Here is a 21,442-nt window from a genome sequence, read left to right as displayed (position 1 = left end):
TGTTGTTTAATGCAACAGTCAGACTGTTGAGAGGAGAGTCTTTCTGCTGGGGTTCATGAGAATGCAATCTGCTGGTGTTCTGAATGGGCCACATAAAGTTTTGTATTATGGACTAAACACAGATATGATCATTCACAAACTCAGCTAATGCTCAGGCCTCATGGTTCTTGTTTTTTTAATCCTTCCTGCACCAGAATCCTGTCTAATGAAGAAAATGATTGCTTCTAGATGACTGGGGTAGGTAAGTTACAAATAACTATGTGTAAAGTGAAAGGTTTTGCTTGTAGTGTCAAACAGAATTATCACACAACCTCGCAGTGTCCCTCAGCCCTACAGAACCTTTCAGCATCATTCAGCGTTCAGTCATTTGGTTTCCAGCAGCAAATAGAAACTAGCTGGTGAGCATAGTAGAGCTTTTAACAGCTAAGTGACAGATATTTCTGTCAGGAGTTTGTGTTGACAACAACCGAGCTAAAAGTAAGACTTCACACTGGGGGCTTTCACACCTGAGTGAAGTCTTCACCAAGGTCCGAACCAAAGTTCATGTTTTGAAACATTTTCATACATTCAGTTAGTTTTGGTTTGGTTTCACACTGCAATTCTGTGACCGCACTAAAGGACTTTACATGACAGACTTGCGTCCTGTCGTCATCATCTATGTGGGCTGCGTCTCCCTATACTTGACATTGATTGGTTTATTAAAGAGTTCAGCTGGTGAGTGTAGACTACCGGAAAGGGGAGAAGTCGAGTTAGTAACATGCAATAATGGGATGAGGTTGCATACAGAGGGAGAGAAAGTAGAGGAGAGAGGAGCTCAGTGCATCATAGGAAATCCCCCGGCAGTCTAGGCCTATAGCAGCATAACTAAGGGATGGTTCAGGACTAACCTGAGCCAGCCCTAACTATAAGCTTTATCAAAGAGGAAAGTCTTAAGCCTACTCTTAAATGTGGAGATGGTGTCTGCCTCCTGAACCCAAACTGGAACCTGGTTCCACAGGAGAGGAGCTTGATAGCTGAACGCTCTGGCTCCTAGTCTACTTTTGGAGACTCTAGGAACCACAAGTAACCCTGCATTCTGGGAGCGCAGTGCTCTGGTTTGGTAGTAAGGTACTATGAGCTCTTTAAGATAAGATGGTGCCTGACCATTAAGAGCTTTGTAGGTAAGAAGAATGATTTTAAATTCTATTCTGGATTTTACAGGAAGCCAATGCAGAGAAGCTAAACCAGGAGAAATGTGATCTCTTTTCCTGGTTCCTGTCAGAACACGAGCTGCAGCATTCTGGATCAGCTGAAGAGTTTTAATGGACTTTTTCAAGCAGCCTGATAATAAGGAATTGCAGTAATCCAGCCTAGAAGTAACAAATGCATGGACTAGTTTTTCTGCATCATTTTTAGACAGGATGTTCCTGATTTTATATATATATATATATATATAATTATTGAACAGTGCATTAATGGCTAAACATGTCTTACATAAAACTATGTATTTTTTTAAAAATGTTTATGTGGATGCACAAAATGTGTATGGTCAAAATGAAAATTTAAACTAGAAAAGACTCAAGAGCAAACCAAAGCTGTACAATTCTCAAGATTTTATTAATAGAAAATATTTTAATTAACATCTACTGGCTCCACATGAAAATATATACAGATCATTGTTTTAACTGAGTACAGTGACAAAACAAAATACTATCTTGCAATGTTGAGAACAACAAAAGTCACACCTCATGGCTGAGACATATTTGTTTACCAATATATATATATATATTGGTAAACAAATATGTGCTGATTTCACATTTATGTCCTGTGTTAAACCGTTGCTGGGGAAAATAAAAACATGTTTACAAAATAATACACAATCACGGCAACCTCCCAGCTACCATCGTGGTTGAAATGTAGAACTATAAGGAGAAATCTGTAGAAAAGGCAGATCATGCAGTGTACATGTATGAAAAAAAACAGAAGTAAAGACAACATATATGACATTTGTAAGACCAAATGTTTCTTGTAGTGTGGTGTGTTGTGAAGTGTTGAGTCAACGCTGCCACCTTGTGACTAAAAAGTGCCATTAGCTTTTGATTGCACAGAATATCCATGGATATTAAATACTAGTTTCTGTTAATAAGGTACACCAAGCTAAAACTATTCCAGCCCCGTAAAAAAGCCCTGCAATAAATTATATCTTCTTGAAGCTAGTAATGTTTTTTTGTAATTTGTAAAATGTCTCGTTCATGTGTTTTTACTCTTAATGTCCAAAATGGCTATTTCAAAACAGAATTTTTACTCTACAGAATTAGCTGTGATTTACTTCAGTGCAAATGTGATACTGTGATGCATTTCCAATTATTCTAAATCTTTGCACAATCTGGGTAATTTACCTAGACAATATTATATTTGTGGAGGCACTGAAATCAAATTAAACCAGGCACCAACCAGCACAAGACTGGACCACTAGTCATTTTTAAGCACAAACTGTACAAGGGATGTCGTAACTGGTTTCAGCGTGCTGTGTTCATGGATGTTCAAAACGTGGTTCACCATCACATCTCAATAACAGTGGAAGAAGCTGCAGTTGAGTACAGATGTTTAATAATGGCTGGCCTCCACAGATTCAGGTCCTTCCTATCTGTAAAGAAGAAAATGTAATTATAACAAAAGCCGACCTAAATAGAACAATCATCAGCCCTGCCATAAGATCATCCTGTATGAAGCTTATAATGCTCCTTCTCTGCTGATGTTCAGTCTGAGAGGTGTTAGATAATATGTATGTATAATGTGTCTTCTTAAGTTTCAGTGCGTTGAGCGCTCAGGACCTCCATATTAATGAGCTGCTAGTTGACAAAAACAAGCAGAGAAGCCACACACTTGGGGTGCCAATGCTCATTATTGAAAATTTATCAAACGTTTTGATACAGTATGTAAGTTTTCATCGTCAGCTACGACCTATGATTGTGCAGCGGCTCTTGTCACTTATTTGCCTCTTGCTCCCTTCATAAAACTAATTACACATCAACAAAACTCAATACACATTTAGAAATATCACATTATGCACTGAAACATGAACACAGGAAGAACACGCAAACTCCACACAGAGCCCATGGCTGAATTCAAACCTGCCTCATGAATGTAAATTAATGAATGAATTATTAGGATGTAATACACTCACACACAGTCAACATGTTAATTAATGTCATGTTAATTAATAAACGTTTTTACTTTGTTAACTAATGTTAGTTCGCTACTGTGAATAAATCATCTGAAACATTTCACAGTGCACAACTCACCGTTTCAGCAACGCTGATGGCGTCGCTCCTCAACGGCTGTCAGTAAAATGAGTGTTGCAGACTATATATAAGACTGTGGAAGGTGAGAGTTTTCTGTCATCTGTTCTGCAGCCCAATGCGTCTAACCACTGATTACAAACACAGCACACACACAGCCATTATGAAAATAAACAGCACTCTAAACCAAGAGGAGGAAACTAAACAATACAATATAGACCCTCTGTTAGCTAACTTACTGCAATAACTAGGATAGCTAACTACACCTGGCTAACTACAACTGTGAGTAATCAACACTGCGAGGAAATGACTCAGAAAAATCTGAAATATCATAGAAATGTCAAAATACACTGGAAGGGGGCTTTAAAACAAAAACATAGTAGTGTGGATGTATCTTAACTAGCTTCATATTTAGTGAACAAACTAGGGGTGGGGGTGGTATATCGGTTTATGAGTGTAGCGACCACTTTGTTTTCCTTGGATCACTCTTGGACTGCCTGAGACCTGTCCAGATAGTGCGTTCCAACTGTGAGTGTTTTATTTACCTCTTGTTTACAAAAGGTTTAAAGAAAATGATTACATGAATTAAACATTAACTGAGGTATTAAGGCATCTATACGCAAGGTCTAAAAACTCTATGGTCCTTCAGTCCGCCCCACTAGGCTGCAGCACACTCCTTTATAACTTTTGGACCTGCAAAGACATGAGCATTAAGAAATCACGCAAAAATATGTAAATATACAAATTTACTAACAAAAATAAAACTATCAAATTGGCTCCTACAATGAGGTATACCGATTTCAATACCGTTTATACCGATATAGTCTGATGTTGAGTTAATTAATGTTTCCATAAAGTCCTGCCAGCGTTTGCTCCTCTCTCTCTCCCTCACAGTGCTGGTCAAAACACTGTTAAAGACCTGGCTTGTAAAAAGAAAAACACGGTTCATTCAGTGTTTCCCACACATGCACTTTACTTCGGTGGCCGCCCAGGTTAGGCGACACATTGTAGCAGTTATCAGAGAAACACGGTAATTACGCTACAAGTCGCGATACTGTGGATATTTTACAAGAGCGGACCAGGTAAAGCGACAGTGAACACACAAGTTGGATGTTATTCGTTAACGACCACATTGGTTTTGTGTTGATAGGCCACGTCGTCAACACACCTCCTCAATGTGCAGCTCAGCTGCTGCTGTGAAGGAAATCACTGGAGGAAAAGTCCAGAAGGCAAGTTGTTGTTTTTTCCGGTGACTTTATACAGCCCAGCCTACTACTGATGGAGAAAGTCACTGAAGCGGACACACAGGGAGAGAGAGACGGTAAAGCCCCTTTTCCACTGCACGGTACCAGCTCGACTCGACTGTACTCACCTTTTTTGGTTTTCCATTGTGTAAAAGTTGTACTTGTACCTGCTACCAGGTACTTTTTTTGTATCACCTCCGTCTTATCTGTCTTTACATTCTGAGGAATGTTGAAACATTTTAACTTAAAAAAGAGAAAGCTGTGTGGATCGCTGGTGTTTGTGTCGCATCGACCATTACGTTGCAGCAGTTGTGTGTGACGTCGCTATGACGACCAGCTACATTGAGGGGTGCTATCTGACGCTGACGCTGAACTGTGAAATGAACTGAAGGAGAAGAATTCAGTGAGCGATACTTAAGATGGAGAATGAAGTATAATTAAAACAGTGAAATAAGAAACAAGCTAAGTCACTAAAAATAGTACTAAACTAAGACTAACTAGACTAAACTGAATAAGCATTTTTCCCCAACATGTCACACTATTCCCTTACCTATCTGAAAGTTGTTAAACCTTTATAGCTGAAAACAGAGAAAAAGGCAATTACACCTTTGTTTTCTCTGTCCAAAACTTGGCAGAGAAAAATACTTCAATAGCAGTTTCTCAGTTTTACTCTAACTGTGTATCTAATCTGAGTTTTATTACAGTGGCTTTTGATCTAGACCTAATCTTATATGGTCTGGACAGAAGAAAAACATGATATGCAGTTTTTTCTATTTACACACATGTTTTACAAATCTGAAACAGATTTTAAAACAGTATTTTGGATCTTAATGGAATGTGTAGTTCCTGTTAAACAGAACCTAAACTCAGCCTTGTACTTTACAACTCAAACAGTTAGGGGACTTCTATTTATATTTATTTTTTATCTTAGTTTCCTACAGAAACAGCTGGAGTGCAGCATGCAGGCTCTGTTAATGTGAGTTCCCATTTTGCAGTGGATTTCACCAAATACTTCACTGGTACAAAAACTATTATTATTATTATCCCTGTTGTGTGTGTGTTGTTGTGGAACGTAGCTCAATCATGGCAGCTAAAACTGGATTAGGTGTTACAGATGAAACACACCAGCTGTTCAGCAGTGATTCTCTTTACCAATCTGCTTTCTGTGAAGCAGCACTGTCACCACCACACTGCTCCTTTAGGGAAAACGTGTGTGTAGTTTTTTTTCAGTCCATATGAACTATTGGAGCACACAGTAATGTAACCTCAGGCCCAAGGTCAGTTTTAGAGCATATGACCCATCACACACATACAGATGACACAGACAGATGGGTGCATCTCTCTCTCTCTCTCTCTCTCTCTCTCTCTCTCTCTCTCTCTCACTCTCACACACACACACACACACACACACACACAAACACACTTCTCTGTCTAACAGCATGGAAAAGGAATCAAGATGTCCTTCCTTCTTATCACAAACACAGGTGAAGTTTCTAATCATTTGAATAAATCCAAAATGAATGTATTCAGTCAGCTGAGATAGGCAGTTTTTTTCAGAAACATATTTTGTTCTATTTGTTGAATCAACAGCTACCAATTAATCAAATGACACAAAAATGGACAGTCATTTCACACAATCCGGTGTCTGTGGTTGGAGGACTATAATAATCAGCCAATCATTTCTTTCCGTCCTAATGAAATGATACTGGCCTACCTGTCTACCTGCCTACCTGTACGCACTCACTGCTTGTGAACATGTGTTTTGTTGGAGTAGCTTTGAAGGGGACCTGGAGGGGAGGGGGTGTGGCTTTCTAACTTTCTCCTGCTGGTTTCTCCATGTTGTTGCTCTCTGCATCTCTGCCGTTGATCCTCCCGGAGATCACAGCTTGTGTTGGCAGCCTGGCTGTCAGGAACAGGAAGCTGCCATGCCAGGTTTCACTGGACAAACACAGCAGTCGGATGAAGCTGTGGTCTCACTGTAGCGTGCTAATGGTTTGCCCTGACACTGTGCTAGAGCTTCTTTTTTACCAGTCGCTCAGGGTCATTCCTTTATTCAGTTTCAACAGACTGGATAGAGGAAAAAGTGAAAGAGAGAGAAAAAGATTTTTGTGTTATGACTGTAGGAACTCATCACCCAGCATGAGTCACAGTGTCTCTCTATGCATGTGCTGTATGCCTTATATGTAGATAGATTGACGAATGTGTGTAATATTGTCTGATTACTGTGCCCACTGACCTGTATAAAATCATGAAGCCCATCTAAACAAGCCCCACATTTTTGTCCACAGCTGGCCCCATTCTGAATGAGTTCACATGTTAAATCAAACATTCCTCAACAGCCACTGAACTGCTCCAGTGGATTTGGTCACTGGCCAAAAAGACAATATTTTGTTTGCATTGGGCAGCTTATGGCTTTTCCCATTGCTCTCACTGCAGCAGCTATACAAGTTAATCAGTGCGTTTACATGAACTTAAGTAACTGGGTTACAATCAGCTTTCTGCAATAAAATGATTTCATCAATGTCGTAAACGAGAAACATGGTGTAGCATGTCTACTTATGTTGTAATAAACTTATGAGAATTAATACCAAATTATCAATTTTAATATTCCGAAAATATTAATTCATAAAGCTTCTCGTTTCGCGGGGCACCACCCGAGATTCCGGTCGCCCTGGGTCTTGGGATTCCCCGGGTATGGTTAATAATTATAAAATTATTCACTAGTGATCAGTTAGTTAACAATTATCTTAAATCAGTCAGTCAGTCTCATATCGAAGGGTAAATTCTCGTGGCAGGGACTCGGAGGTAGGCAGTAGCACACACACAATTCCTGTGATTACAGTGAAGTTTATTACCTAACTACGGTGAATATAAATGCGGTTACATATACATCAAAAACATAAACAATGGCTAAACAATGAGGATGTGGGGTTCTATTGTGGGGAGAATTTGACTCATACAGGCAGCTAATGAACGCAAGCTATGAGTTTTAAGGAGTAAAGCTAATGGATTAACAGACTATTGGACATCACTGACAACAGAATGCAGGGTTTTGGTCTTATGCTTGTCGTTTCTCCCAGCCGTGTTGCTGGTAGGCGGCCTCACACTGGTGGAGTTCCGTGCGTTCTCGGTTAGGACAGCTTAACGCCGTCGGCCAGTCGCTTTCTCTGCCAGGGAATTGCTCCGGAGGTCCGTCTTTTGTCGTCTTATTGAAGAAACTCGCAGTGGGAGCCTTTACAACCCTGTCTCGGGTCAGAGGTTTGGTTGTCCTTTGTTACTGCTGGCGGCCAACGTGGGTGACCTGGGCGTCGGGGGATTAGTGTAAGTTAGCTCGACGAATAAAGCTTAAAAAAAGAACTTGGTCGTTCTTGAATTAAACTAGTGTAACTTAACGGTCTGATAACTTTTAACAAACAAAAGAAAAGAGAATTAAAAAAGCAAGTAAAGTTGCTGGAAACGAGGGAAAAACAAGGTCACGGCGCTTCGCGTGTGTCGCGTGAAAACGAACAAAGGGCCTTCGTTGCGCCGGGTCGAACTTCTTAGGGCGTTGTCGGGAGAAGGGGCACGCTGGGCGCGTGTCGAAGTGCAGTCGGAGAGAGCCAGAACAAGAGAGAACAAGAGAGAGCGAGCGAGCATGTGTCGCTGCTTTTGTCTGTTGGGCCATAGTTCTCAGAGGGCAGCCCTTTGTTCCCCTGAGGGAAGGCTTGTTTCCGGTTTCCTGGGAGACCGTCTTTTCTTTAACTTTTAATATGTCTAATCAAAAATCTATTTGCGCGTATTGTAATCAAATATCTTCCCACAATCAAACCTTAATTGTCAAACGGGTATACCGTTAGCATTTGATAAAAACGAAAACAATTGTCAGTAGTTCAACCTTAAGGTTAGCCTTTCAGAATCACATCAGATGAGAGGAACTTAACTAGCTTTCTGGATATATTGGCTGTTACACGTTCTTAGAGAATATAAGCAAGATACATGAATGGCATCAGATTATGGACAAGATAAATACAGAGTGACATTTGTACATTAAACGGCATTTCAAACGATGGCCTGTAATACTTATTTTGTCCACTTGGGGGAGCTTTAGTTATTTAGTCAATTTAGTTATTTTATTATTAAATTTGAGCTGGAAAATTAATCGGGTATAGGATGACATTTCTTTATCATCATTTCTAAAGGACGTGTCAGAAAGTGTTGTGATATTTTTAATTTAGATACAGCTTTTCTTAAAAAATATAGTGGTATCCTGGTCCAGCCTCTCACTAATCTTGTTAATATTTCCATTAAATCCGGGCAATTCCCAGACGGGTGTAAAAAAGCTCTAGTAATACCGATTTATAAATCAGGAGATGACAAAATGTCTTGTAATTACAGACCTATCAGTCTTCTACCAGTTTTGTCTAAAGTTTTAGAGAAGATTGTCTCAGAACAACTCATGTACTATCTTGAGACAAACCAGTATCTGAGTCCTCTGCAATTTGGATTCAGGCACAACTATTCTACAGAATCCGCTACTTGTTTATTAATTGAAAATATCAAACAATCACTTGACAAGGGAAATGTAGTTGGTGCAGTATTCCTAGATTTAAAAATTTTATCCAAACAGTCATTGTCCTGGTTCGAATCATATTTAAAAGGCCATGAACAGTGTGTTGTGATCAATAATGTGAGATCCGCTTATCTTAAAATCAAAACAGGGATTCCCAGGGCACAGTCTTGGGACCCATACTCTTCAGTCTCTACATCAATGACTTGCCAGATGTGGTATGCCCAGATATAGGTCTACAGATGTATGCAGATGACACAGTGGTGTATGCATCTGGTAATACCTGTATTTCTGTGGCTGACAAACTAAATGCTAACTTAGAAAAAATATCATCTTGGCTGGCCTCATCTTGTTTAACTTTAAACACCAAAAAAACTAATTCTGTCTGCTTTTCCATTAAAAAACTACCTCTAACACAACTTTTGAACGTAAAAATTAATGGGGAACTTATTGAACAAGTACCTGAAGTGAAGTATTTCAGAATAATTGTAGACTATCAGTTGAATTTTAAAAGTCATATCAAGAAAATCCGTAAAACCATTAAGGCCAGCTTGAGCTGTTTTATGATGATAAGAAACTGCTTGACTCTTTTTTAAATTCTATGATCCTCTCACATATATCCTAAGGCTTAACCACATGGCCCCAAGCTCATCAGTCATCAGTCAAAACCATAGCGTGTCTTTATAAGCGAGCCTTGATAATTCTGGACAAGAAGAGAATAAGGTATCATCATTGCCAAATTCAAAGTAAATATAATAATAATAAGTTAAGTTTTGATAATTTTATCTCCCTGCATCTGGTTAAACTGGTCTTCAAATGCTTAAATGACGCTGCTCCACCACTGCCTTGCAAAACAATAACAAGACTGCAAAGTACCAGATCCATCACCTGATCAGCGTCAAAAGGCAATTGTAGTATCCCTTTTCGAAGAACATCTTTTGCCCAGGCTTCTTTTTCGGTAAAGGGGCAAAATTATGGAATTCTCTGCCAGATCACTTGAAATGTATCCCGACATTAGCCTCCTTAAAAAAAAACACTAAATCATGGTTAATTCAGGAACAATACTGCTCTCATATTTAGCCTTTACACGTTGCCCAATCTGTATATATTTTTTATTTTTTTATTTTTTTTCCATTTTACCTCATTTTTGTTTTGTTTTGTTTTGTTAAACTGTATTTTTTAATCAAAAAGCCCTACTAGGGACAAGTGTCGTGAATTAGCTTTAGCTAAAAACACTATGATACACACATCAGATGTCTGTCAAAGTTTATCTATGTTTTTGTATCTATCCCTATTTAAATAAACTAACATGAACATGAACAAAGCATTGTTTACAACAAAAATTGAATAAAGGTCAGGGATCCTTGCTGAAAATTAAAACACTGCAAAATGAACTTATTTTGATTCTTTTCAACAACAAATAACACCAACATGGTAACATAACTACTCAAATGGAGTGGAGAGACCTAGTTAAGTAACTTAAAGATTATTTAATTAAACAAGGTAATGCTTTGAGTTTTGAGGAGACAGTACTCTTTGTTTACACAAAGAGTTCAGGGCAGTCTTTCGGGTGTCCTGTAGTTCCTCACGAATTTACAACTGGGTGTGAAAGGAGAATATCCTTTTATGTGCGCTAATTAAACAAAGAGGAAGGTCAGTTGCCATGGTTATGTGTGTGGGGGGTAGTTAAGGGTTTCCTGCCCCCTTTCAAAAAAGGATTCCGATAGGCTGTTCAGGAGAAGCTAATCTCTGGTTAGTGTTTCTTTGTCATTTTAACAGTCAGGCACCTAACGTCATCTGGCTGCGGGATCAGAGGTGGTAAGTTTTATGATCGAACTGCCCAGAAACAGCACTTAGGGGAAAGCAAACTTTCACCTCTTCCTTTGGGTCGCTTCAGCTATCTGTTTAGGGTTGACATCCCAAACCCCCTCCTCCTTCTCTCAGAGAGAGAGAGAAGGAATTTTGAGTCTCCAAATTATTTGATATAAAATGCACAAATCCACACTGTTTGTTCACAACAATGGTTTCTGTCAAAGATAGGAGAAATCCTATCTTCCTATTTCAGAAGCAAACTCACGGCTGTGTCCATCCTATGTCAGACCTCATGTCTTATCTTTAGAAACCCTAAAGCCTAGTTCACACTAAACAATTTTAAGCCCACTTTGCCGGTCGGCGACCATCGGGCTGTGATCAGGGGTAAATCATTGATCGATCGGCAATCGCTAGTCATTATGTGTGAACTACTCAAGGACGCGTCAAAACGGCTCCCTGACACATTTCTGACACATCGCCAACGCCAGCCAGTGGGCCGACTCAACATCCACATCCAGTCAATGAGAGCTCAGATGATCCCTGCTACCTGCGTGTGCTAATCCATTCTTTCACCCAGATTCTTTGTCTATAATTCTTTGTTCTATAATTGCTATCTTTATAATAACAAACAACAGCTGTTTCGTGTGTAGGTTCGCGTCATTTCCCGTTTGGGTTGGGCGATGTCTACAATGACACATCGGGATGGACGTGTGCGGGGGTCTTATGTGCATGTGTTCTCACACAGATTCACTCGGTAAAAAAAATTGGTAGACTATTAACTTACGTTATAAGTCGCGGTGGATATTTAAAAAAATAAGGCTTCCAAAACATCCCATGTGAGCATTTTCTGATTTGATGCCCTTACTGGCAGGTCAACATTAGTGCCTTCAAATACTGCTAGAATGAAGCTTTACAAAAATGATTCATCTCAGTTCTTGCTGATCTGCCGCCTTTCAAATTAAGTTTAATTAAGTTCTTGGTTAATGTTATGGTTATAGAACACACTGTTGACTGTCTTAGAAACTAACAAGGTTCTGCTTTGATAAAATCAATTTCATGCTATTTCATGACCATATTGTCCTGGGTTGAACTGCAGCTACTGGTCTGTTGGTGGTGGTGTTGCCAGGCATTATTTGCCCTTTTTTCAGCATTTGTTGACAGTCTAGTCTAATCTGTTGCATCTGTGATGTTACAGACACCGGCTTATGAATGGCCTACTGTTGACTGACTGTATTTTGTAGGGTGAGGTGTGTTTATGTCCAGGGAGGATCACAGCTACGGGCAACTGAGATCTCTTAGCACGTGGCTAGGATCAGATGCACTTGTGAGATTGAGTGTGTGCATAAGTATGTGTGTGTGTGTGTGTGTGTGTGTGTGGAATCCAAACAGAGGCATCTGTTGTCCCCGAGATCAATGAAGCACGCCAGCTTTCCACACAATGTCCATCGCAATCAGGAATTTTCTCACTCGCGACCCATGCAATTAAGTTGAGGCAAATCAGAGAGCAGAGTGAACAAAGAGAGGCTCCGAATCAGAGTGGGGGCTTTGCATTTCTCTCTGTCTTGTTTGGTGAAGAGACACTAATTCTATAACACCAGAGCAGAGCAACACATGAGAGGAGAGAAGAGAAGGCAAGTGAAGACAAGACAAACTGAAGTCACTGTAAAAAGAGGCTTGCAGTGCAGTCTTTCTCCCGGGGGAGAAACTACAAACATATTACATCCCCACTTGTGGAGACTTCAAGCCATGATTTCCAGGTTAGGGAGTACAGATGGGCAGATCTATAGTAGCTAAAATGTTTTTTAGCCAAAAGAAACACGTTTCGTATGCTACAAATGTATTTAGAAGCCAAATGTAACACAACAATCTTCATCAGGACCAAACCTCTAAACTTTTATCACAAAATAAAGATGAGATTTGAGGATGTTGGCAGATTCCACCACAACTCTGTGTGGACCACATTCTTGGCCATGAGTTTGGTGTACTGAAGTGTAAACAGGAAGGAATGTCTGCTACATTTTCAGGGATGCCTGACAAATATTTGGGAATTAAGTAATTTTAGATATGCAAATTGATCCTGGGTTTTAACTGCACTCATCCGAGGCTGCAAGGAAAGCTTTATTGGTTATCCTCCCATATTAATATTTACATTTAAAACATTTTACTGAAGCTCTCTCATTTAGAGAAACTTCAAGTGTGTAAGTGAAGTGCAAGAAAGCTTGGAAGTGACCCTATTTTTTAAGCATGAGACTAAAACGTTGGTACAGAGCTCTCTGTGTTGTTTCAGTGCTGCTTTTATAAAGATCATGTGCAGCAGTGTATTTGTCCTTGGATTATTTCTTCTAAGTTTAAATGTGTGCTGGTACAGATTTCTAGGTTAATCGGTTAGTGACATCATTTGAGGACATTTATTAGACTTTACACAGCTCCTCGTAGAGACACTAAGGTTACATCTACTCTACTGAGTTTTAACAGACGGAAAACAGACTGGGAGTCGTCGTAAAGTAAATACGTCGATATTCACACACAAGTGTATAAGTGTTATTTGTACAGTACAAAATATTTTATAAAAATACCGTCTATCCGTATCGTGTTTCTGCTTTGCATGACTTATAAGACCCAATCAGGAAGCCGGATGTGAGTGTCTGCGTCATCGTTTTTTAAAGTCCTCCATTTTCACCTGTCTGCACTAATATGCTATCCCAGAATGAAAACGAAGTTAGCCGCATTTTTAAACTTCACTGTTTTAGGTCTTTGGATTTGCCGTTTTAGTCTGGACGGGAGGTGCAAACATAGCAGAAGGTCTGCATTTTAAAATGAAAACGTATCAGTGTAGATGTAGCCTAAAGGTGTCATACTTACCCAACATCTGGAAACACTGGCCGACATGTAAAATCTGTGTTCAACTTTAAGGTTCCTGTATGTGGTGCTCTTTTCTGTGTTAGTTCAGCCATGGTTTCTTTCTTTGCTCATAAATACGAAGTTCTTCTTTTGTTTACTCCAAACACAGTATTTGGTGCGTAATCCCATTTAGTTGTTGTAGTTGTTTTTGTACCTATAGAATAGATTGCTGAGGTGAGCTAGTGGAGATAGTGAAGAACAAGTTTAATGAAAAGATCCTGTGTACGTATTTATTTTCTTGTGTAAAATGTTTTCCAGCATGAGAATGATCAAGATATTAATAACAACTGTAACAGCTACAATCTATGAAATCATAAACCAAGCTATAATTGCACTTATTTGATCTAGAGCACTGGATAGAACATACAGTATAGCATCAGTTAAAAAGTGCTGGAACAGAAGAGTAAAGGTCACTCCTCCTTCTCAGAAAGATCACAACAGACCAAACTTGTAGAAGGACTCAGCACTTGTTACTCAGCTCGTGACTCCAAGAGGTTTTTGTACTATTGTTTACCTGGGTGGATTACACTGTTTTTGACCACAGTGTCAACTACTATTGTTCATTTAAACTCCTGTATGAAGGGTACCTGAGGTGCCCGCTTCCTAAGCTGAGACACTGGGGAAGTCTGCCTTCACAAAGGCTGCCTCCTAATTTCTCAAAGGGACAAACATCAGCCACAAACACAGCAGCACTTCAGCCTAGTGGTATTGATTTCTCTCTGCAGAGTAAGCCTCTTTCCTCCTTCCCTCTTTTTATTATTTTGGTTCGGTTCCTAAACTTAAAAGTTTCTTTGATACTGTGTGTTGTGTCTTACAGTTAACGAGAAATGCGTATTGATAATCAGGTTTTTATGTTCATTCTAGCCATATTTAACATGCCACAATATCCATGTCAGTCAGAAAACATGTTGTTAACTGCACCATCGCTGTCATAATGGATGAAATTGCATGGTGCTACTGAGCCAAAAGCTTTTTCCAGCTCTAGAAAATATAGGTCATAGAGGTCTCTGTTGCTGCTTCAGCTTCAGCTTCATTGAACAATTGAATACCTTCATTGTTATTAGTAAGGTAGGCGTTCCTGCTTTAAACAGTGAGGTGGCTCTGTGTGCTTGCAAGTGTGTTTCCCTCTCCATTGAAGAGTCACGAGTAGATTTATTTCTAAAGGCTTCTCCTCTTCTCAGTTAGAAATCCTCCTTTTCTCTGCACTGATCTGAGGATTATTGACTTCCACCGTCGCCTTTTGAGCTGCTTCCTCTCCTCCACTGGCTGTTCAATTTATGGCTGCCGCCCACACTTCTCTGGTTCTGACAATGCCTTAGTTATTTTCTCTCCCAGGCCTATGCACACATCTTACACCTTCAAACGTATCTTTCACCTCTAGAAATGAGAGTGCATAATTAGTTTGGTGTATTAATCTGATTTCACAGTCACTGCACTTTTGCACCTAAACCACCACAAAAGGATTTTGTGATAAAATAGAACCATTTGTTGATTAAAGGTGCTCGGTGGTGTTTTCTTGTAAACTAACAAAAGTTATGTTTACATTCACTGTTACTCACCAAAATGCACGGTGTGTATCCTTAAGGGCCTACCAACATCCTCACTAATAATACCATTGGTGGGGTGCTGTATCGAGTACATTTGTGTCCTAGTGCCCTAGTGTGCACAAGATAAACCCACTTGTAGAAAAACAGCCCCATAGTGCTACTAGAGGTCAGAAACAACACAGGGAACCTTTAAGTGGTGCTAATTAGCAGAGTTTCAGGAGCGGGACCACACATCAACCACGTCATCGCAGCATTTCCATAAATACCCACACGTCCTGACTCCTCTTCTTCACTCTCGTATCCTGCACGGCTCTCACATTCCCCACCCGAACTCAGACCAAGCAACAGCTTGTCGAGCACGCTACGCCAACGCAGCTACACCATACAATGAATCATCACAAGCTATTCCATCCATTCACTTACATCTTCGAGAAGTGTCGGTAAATCGCCATCACACAATGAATTATTCAGACGAACTCACGACAGTCATTGTCAGTGTCCACGGCAGCAGACCCTGCACCAGAAGACAAGCTCTTCTCTTCCGTCTCCATGCTGAGACCCTGTTTTCCACAATTGTAAAGCCAGCCAGGAAGTGGGTGAGTCCAGTTTAACTCCATCTCTTCTATAGTCTGCTTCATCTCAACAATTGTGATCATTTCACCTGAGAATCCTCCGCCTCACAAGAACAGCTGATTACAGCGTTACCCCACTCCAGCAAGGCCCGGTCGAACAGTCTTTATAAATGATTTTGAAAGGGACTATCGTCACTCTTTAGGAAACTGTCAAACATGAAAGAATCCCGTTTACAGAACAGACAATACAACAAACTTTTCAACGCTATCATGTCAGCATGGCATGCCCACAGTTCCGTCAACACCAGCTCCCTTCCGGGTGACGCATTACGCACGCCGTGACGTCAGCGCCACTGTTAAAGGGACAGTTCACATATTTCCTCTAGCTCAAGATAGTAAACGTCTGTGCCACAAACCAACAACTGAATTACAGAGCCTCCTCCTCGCATCAGTGCTTGCAGCAACAGCAACAGCAGCTTTTATTATACAACAGCATCATTTTGTGCCATCATCCGGCAAACAGTCGTTCGAGCTCACAGTCGGCTCTAACATTCATTCAACAGTCATTTCGAACTCAGTCATTTTGAGCCAACAGCATTTTCTAGCTAAGGCGTTCCGAGTCGTCTTTACCTAAATCGGAATAATCATTTCAAGCAAACAGTAGTTTCTAGTTAAGTCGTCTTCAAGGTAAGTCGTTTCGAGAAAACATCGAGCTAACAGTCGCCATGAGCGAACGTCGAGCTAACAGTCTTTCAACCCAACCGTCGTTAAACCAAAATAGTTTTGAGCCAACAATCGTTTCACAGTCGTTCAGAGCGAACAGTCATTTTAAACCAAGTAACCTTTAGTTAAAGTCACTATGAGCTCAGCTGCTTATCGTTTTGCATTAGTTGTTTCACGTTACAGCCTTTAGCATTAAAGTAGTTTCAAGCCATCAGCCGCTTGAGCTCCCAGTCACTTCGACCTCTCAGTCGCTTCGAGCTCACATCGAGCATGCAGTCGTTTCGAGCAAACATTGAGCTAACAGTCGTTCCAACGAACAAGTCATTGTAAACCAAAGTTGTTTCGAGCTCAGTCGCTTCGAACTTGCTCACTTCAAGCTCACATTGAGGTAACGTCGTTTCGAGCTTAGGTCAAGCTAACAGTCGTCTTTAACCGAAGTCAATCCGAGCTAAGTCACTCATGTCGCGTTAAGTTGTTTAGCGCTAAAATCTCTTCGAACGCTCAGTTGCTTCGAGCTCACGTCGAGCATAGTCGTTTCGAGCGAACATCAAACTAACAGCTTTTGAACTATCACCGAGCCAGCAGTCATTTCATTCAATCCAAATCATTCGAGCGAACAGTCTTTCAAGCTAGCAAGTGTTTCAAAATAAGCGTTCGAGCAAAGTAATTTCGAGCTAAAGCCGCTTCGAGCTTAAAATTGTTTTGAGCGACTTGTTACAATTAGAAGGGGTTTCCGGCACCAGGATGCCAAAGCCTACTGCTGCTCGCTCCCAGTCCACGGTTTGGTGGTTCTATAAGGACAGATGGTTTGCAGCGGAATGGTCGCCAAAACCTTAACATTAACAGCATAGCTCTCTCTCGTGCTAGAGGCCAGCTTGAAGAGCCGCCACGTCACAACTAGTACAACGTAATCGCATCACCCAGTCGTCCCGAACCTTAGAAGCTACGTTCACACCCGCTCAGGTTTCACCTCCCTGCATCTCCTCTCATCTCAACCTTCAGCGTCATACTCGCAATTCAGACTCATTCCCCAAACAACACCATGTTCTACCAAAGAAACCATATAATTGGGCCTGCTTACACCCGTCTTTTCTCTGGAGTCCTATGACCCTGAACCCTTGCAAGACCCTCGTGAACCATTGCAACTCTGGGAACCCAGAGTAAAACACGCCAGATCGTCTCCGAGTCGGTTCCAGTGGCCTCTCGATTCCCAGTGCCACCGCCACTCCCGCCAAGCACTCTCTTGTCATGATTTCACCCATCCATTGTCCCGGTCAGTCCTTCAGTATCAGAGCTACCCTTTCAGCGTCTGATGTCATTCCCGAGCACCCAATACATATCATGCACCGCTGATCCTCCCAAACGTACCATTATCACACTCATTCAAATCTCAAAGACCTCAGATCAGCTAATGCTCTCACGTAATCAGAAGCTTTTGGGGGTCCATCGTGCCCGGGTGCGGATTTCCCTATCGTAGCTTCCCCACAACGCCTCGAATGTCAGCAACTGCAAGCCTCGTACATCTTTCTGTTTCAATTATCAATAAATCACTTAATCGTACCTGTTGATTGTGTGGTCTTTGCAAGTGAAGTGGTGCCAATTAGCAGAGTTTCAGGAGCGGGACCGCACATCAACCACGTCATCGCAGCATTTCCATAAATACCCACATGCCCTAACTCTTCTTCGCTCTCGTATCCTGCATCCCTCCCCCCCACCCCTTTCTCTGTCCTGCCTCCTGATCTCCTTCTTCCTCTCCATAGGGTTATAAGGGGGTCCGTCGTGACTACGGCGGATTTCCCTATCGTAGCTTTCCCACAACGCCTCGAATGTCTATTCAGCAACTACAAGTCACGTACATCTTTCTGTTTCAATCATCAATAAATCACTTAATCGTACCTGTTGATTGTGTGGTCCTTGCAAGTGAAAGTGCTGTCATACAATGGAAGTTGTTTAGGTTTTGTTAACTAAAGCAAAGCTGCCTGGCTGTGCTGAGGATGCTGCAAACTGATTTCTCATTTTTAGTTCCACAGTTGACTAAGTCAATGAAAACAATGATTTATTCACCTTCACGTTTTTCACCCAGACTTTATACACCACAACACAACACGTGTTTGAAATCCAGCCAGTGATGGTAATTTCATCTACAAACTTACCAACAGAGTACTCTCCATGTCTGGGGTTGTAGTCGTTGGTGTGCAGTAGAACCACACAGCCCTGGGAGGATCCTGTGTTGAGCACTAGTGAGGAGAAGGTGTGGCAAATCTGAAGTTATATTGTTTTGCAGTTGTAATGCGCTGCCTTAAAAACATGTTTCCTGCTTATAAACAGCGTGGCTGTGATTGCAGCCACAATGCTACAATGTGGTGATAGTTTAAATATGGACATGTTTAGCATTTAGAAATAAATACTCAGTATAAACCAATACTATTACTGTTTAGATGTGGCACTAATTTCCAAATCTCTTTTACCAAACTTTGTTAGACAGCTAGCTAACATGACACGTAGTAGGAAACGGCAGCTACTAGCAATTATAATGCAAACCCGGACTACACAAAGTGTAGGCAGCACTGGTTAAAAGCAAAAGCCTCATTCTGGGTGTTACATCAATAATGTCAGCATGTATGACAATCCTGCTGTTTATAATCAAAATATAGTAGACATTTACAATACATAAATTTTTTTAGCTGATGCTTTTATCCAAAGCGACTTACAATTGCTATACATATATCAGAGGTCGCCTCTGGAGCAACTCATCGTTTCACAAGTCCTCCATTTTTGCCCGTCCGCACTAAAACGCTTCCCGGACTTTTAAAACGAAAAAGAGAATCGGCAGTGTTTTCAAAGTTCTTCTTTTTAAGTTCTTCCTTTTTTCAGTTTCAGTCTGGGCGTGAGGTGCAAACGTTGCAAAAGGTCTCCGTTTTAAAACAAAAACACAGTAGTGTGGATGGGGCCTAAGTGTTTTGCTCAGGGATATGTTATTTGTTGTTTGTATGTAATTGACAGGGATTTAGCTTAACCCATATCAAACTGTGTTCAGCCATAAACATGCAGTAACTGTATGAGCTCTTAAATCATCAGATTCTGTGCAAAACTATCCACCAGCTCATTAAAGTCCAGGTCTCTGACCTGGGGCCAGTTTCACAAAGACAGACTGGTCGGCAGCGTCAGGCCAGTCTTCATTTTTGCTCTCAGAGTAATTAGTCTAATGCAAGTTAGACAAAGAGCCACGTTTCCATGATAACAGAGAAACCTGCTGACCAGTGGCATCAATCAGGAAGAAATGGCTCATCATTTGTGGCGTGTTGTGAGGCAAGCAATGACAAGGAAGAAGCTTTTTAAAGACCACAGTAACAACTTGGAAAAATGCAGCAGTGAAGAAACTCAGTCACTCCCAGGGAAACTGTCCTGAGTCTGTCTTTGATGCAACTGTCGACTATGGGGTCAATTCTATTTACTGTAGATCCATTTCCCCCAGAATATTAAATTTTTTTGTATTGATGCACTACCAGTAAAATATTCATGTAAATGTCCAGTTCCACCAGAAGGCAAACATTTTCTGCTGGAGCAAAGAGAGCTTGACATGGTTGCTAGGCCAGACATGTTTTTTACTTTGAAAATGCCTCAATGTAGCTCAGCTTTGTGCAAAGGATACATTTAGACATCTATCTGAAGTCTTACTATTAGATCTAAGCCACAGTCAGAATCTTTGTGAAATTAGGCTTGCTAAATCCTAATGGCTTTTGCACTCTGAGCTTACAGGAAGGTTTCCTTCTTGGGAAATTAAACATTTTCCAACCATTACTGTTGTTATTCATGCAGTTTAAGGAACAAAAATAACTCACCCCATAAACTCTCCTTCACTTGTTCTACACCCCTGTGTGCGTGTGCATCTCATGATGATGTCGCTTGGAAAAGTCACTGCTGTTGGTTGGGCTGGATTTTTATCACTGAGATCTGGATGCACTTTGTGTGTGTGTTTTGATTACATTTGTGTGCGTGTCTGTGCATGTATTGTCCGTGTGTGTGGGATGTTCTTGATTGAACCCAGGTAGCCATCTGACACACTGTGTGGGTATTGCAGCAATCAGGGTATTCTGACAATGCGTGGGGATCCCTCAGAGGATAATATATCCTGATGGGTTGCTGGGACCAGAAAATACCAGAAGGGGTTTTGTTGTCTTGCTGTAATTTAACCCACAATACAGATCTCTAAACCTTAACAGTAATGAGCAGAAATACCCACACATATGCACAAATCCATTTCAATAAAGGAAACATGGAGACCCCATGACACCAGTCTCTGCAGCACACATACCAGAGAAAAGGAAGAAAGTGCAGAGGACCGATAACTAACTAGCAGGGCTGGCTGTGGAGGTGTAGCCTACCGAGGGAGAGAGAGTATATAGATCAGATACTTTCCTGCTGCTTTCTGCCTCATTATCAGATGACACAGAAGACTGTCTTTGGTCAAGCTGCACAAAAAGATCCATCACAGCTACACGACACACTGCTGCGTGTTTAATGTGGGCAGGTATTGAGGAATGTTCCCACTCAGCTTTTTTGATTTATGTTACATTATGTTCTGTACATTATGAAAACTTTTCAAATATGTTAATGTAAATGCTTTGCATTCAGAAAATCTTCATTTCTGTTTGTCGTTTGTATTACATGGCTATATGTATATAACCATGTAATGTAAATAGTGCATTTTTTGAATTTGAATTGATTGTTTTGATGCATGTACTGTCTTTATGCATTGATGGATTGGATGACTGATTGGATATTTACTGGTGGATCTATCTCTCTCTCTCTCTCT

The 21,442-nt window shown here is 40.8% G+C and overlaps 1 protein-coding gene across 1 annotated transcript in view; it reads left to right on the top strand.

Annotated features, from left to right (window-relative positions):
* The first annotated feature begins 213 nt into the window (after positions 1–213).
* Positions 214–21,442, top strand: part of cdk18 (cyclin dependent kinase 18) — a 64,272-nt gene continuing 43,043 nt past the window's right edge. Inside the window, exon 1 of the mRNA XM_046075721.1 lies at positions 214–237. Coding sequence (XP_045931677.1) covers positions 229–237 — 9 coding nt within the window. The 5' untranslated portion in view covers positions 214–228. The remainder of the gene's footprint in view (positions 238–21,442) is intronic.

This window comes from Micropterus dolomieu, linkage group LG18, assembly GCF_021292245.1.
Source record: "Micropterus dolomieu isolate WLL.071019.BEF.003 ecotype Adirondacks linkage group LG18, ASM2129224v1, whole genome shotgun sequence".
Classification (NCBI taxonomy): domain Eukaryota; kingdom Metazoa; phylum Chordata; class Actinopteri; order Centrarchiformes; family Centrarchidae; genus Micropterus; species Micropterus dolomieu.
Note: the sequence above shows the minus strand (reverse complement) of the source record. Positions and strands in the feature narration are given on the sequence as shown.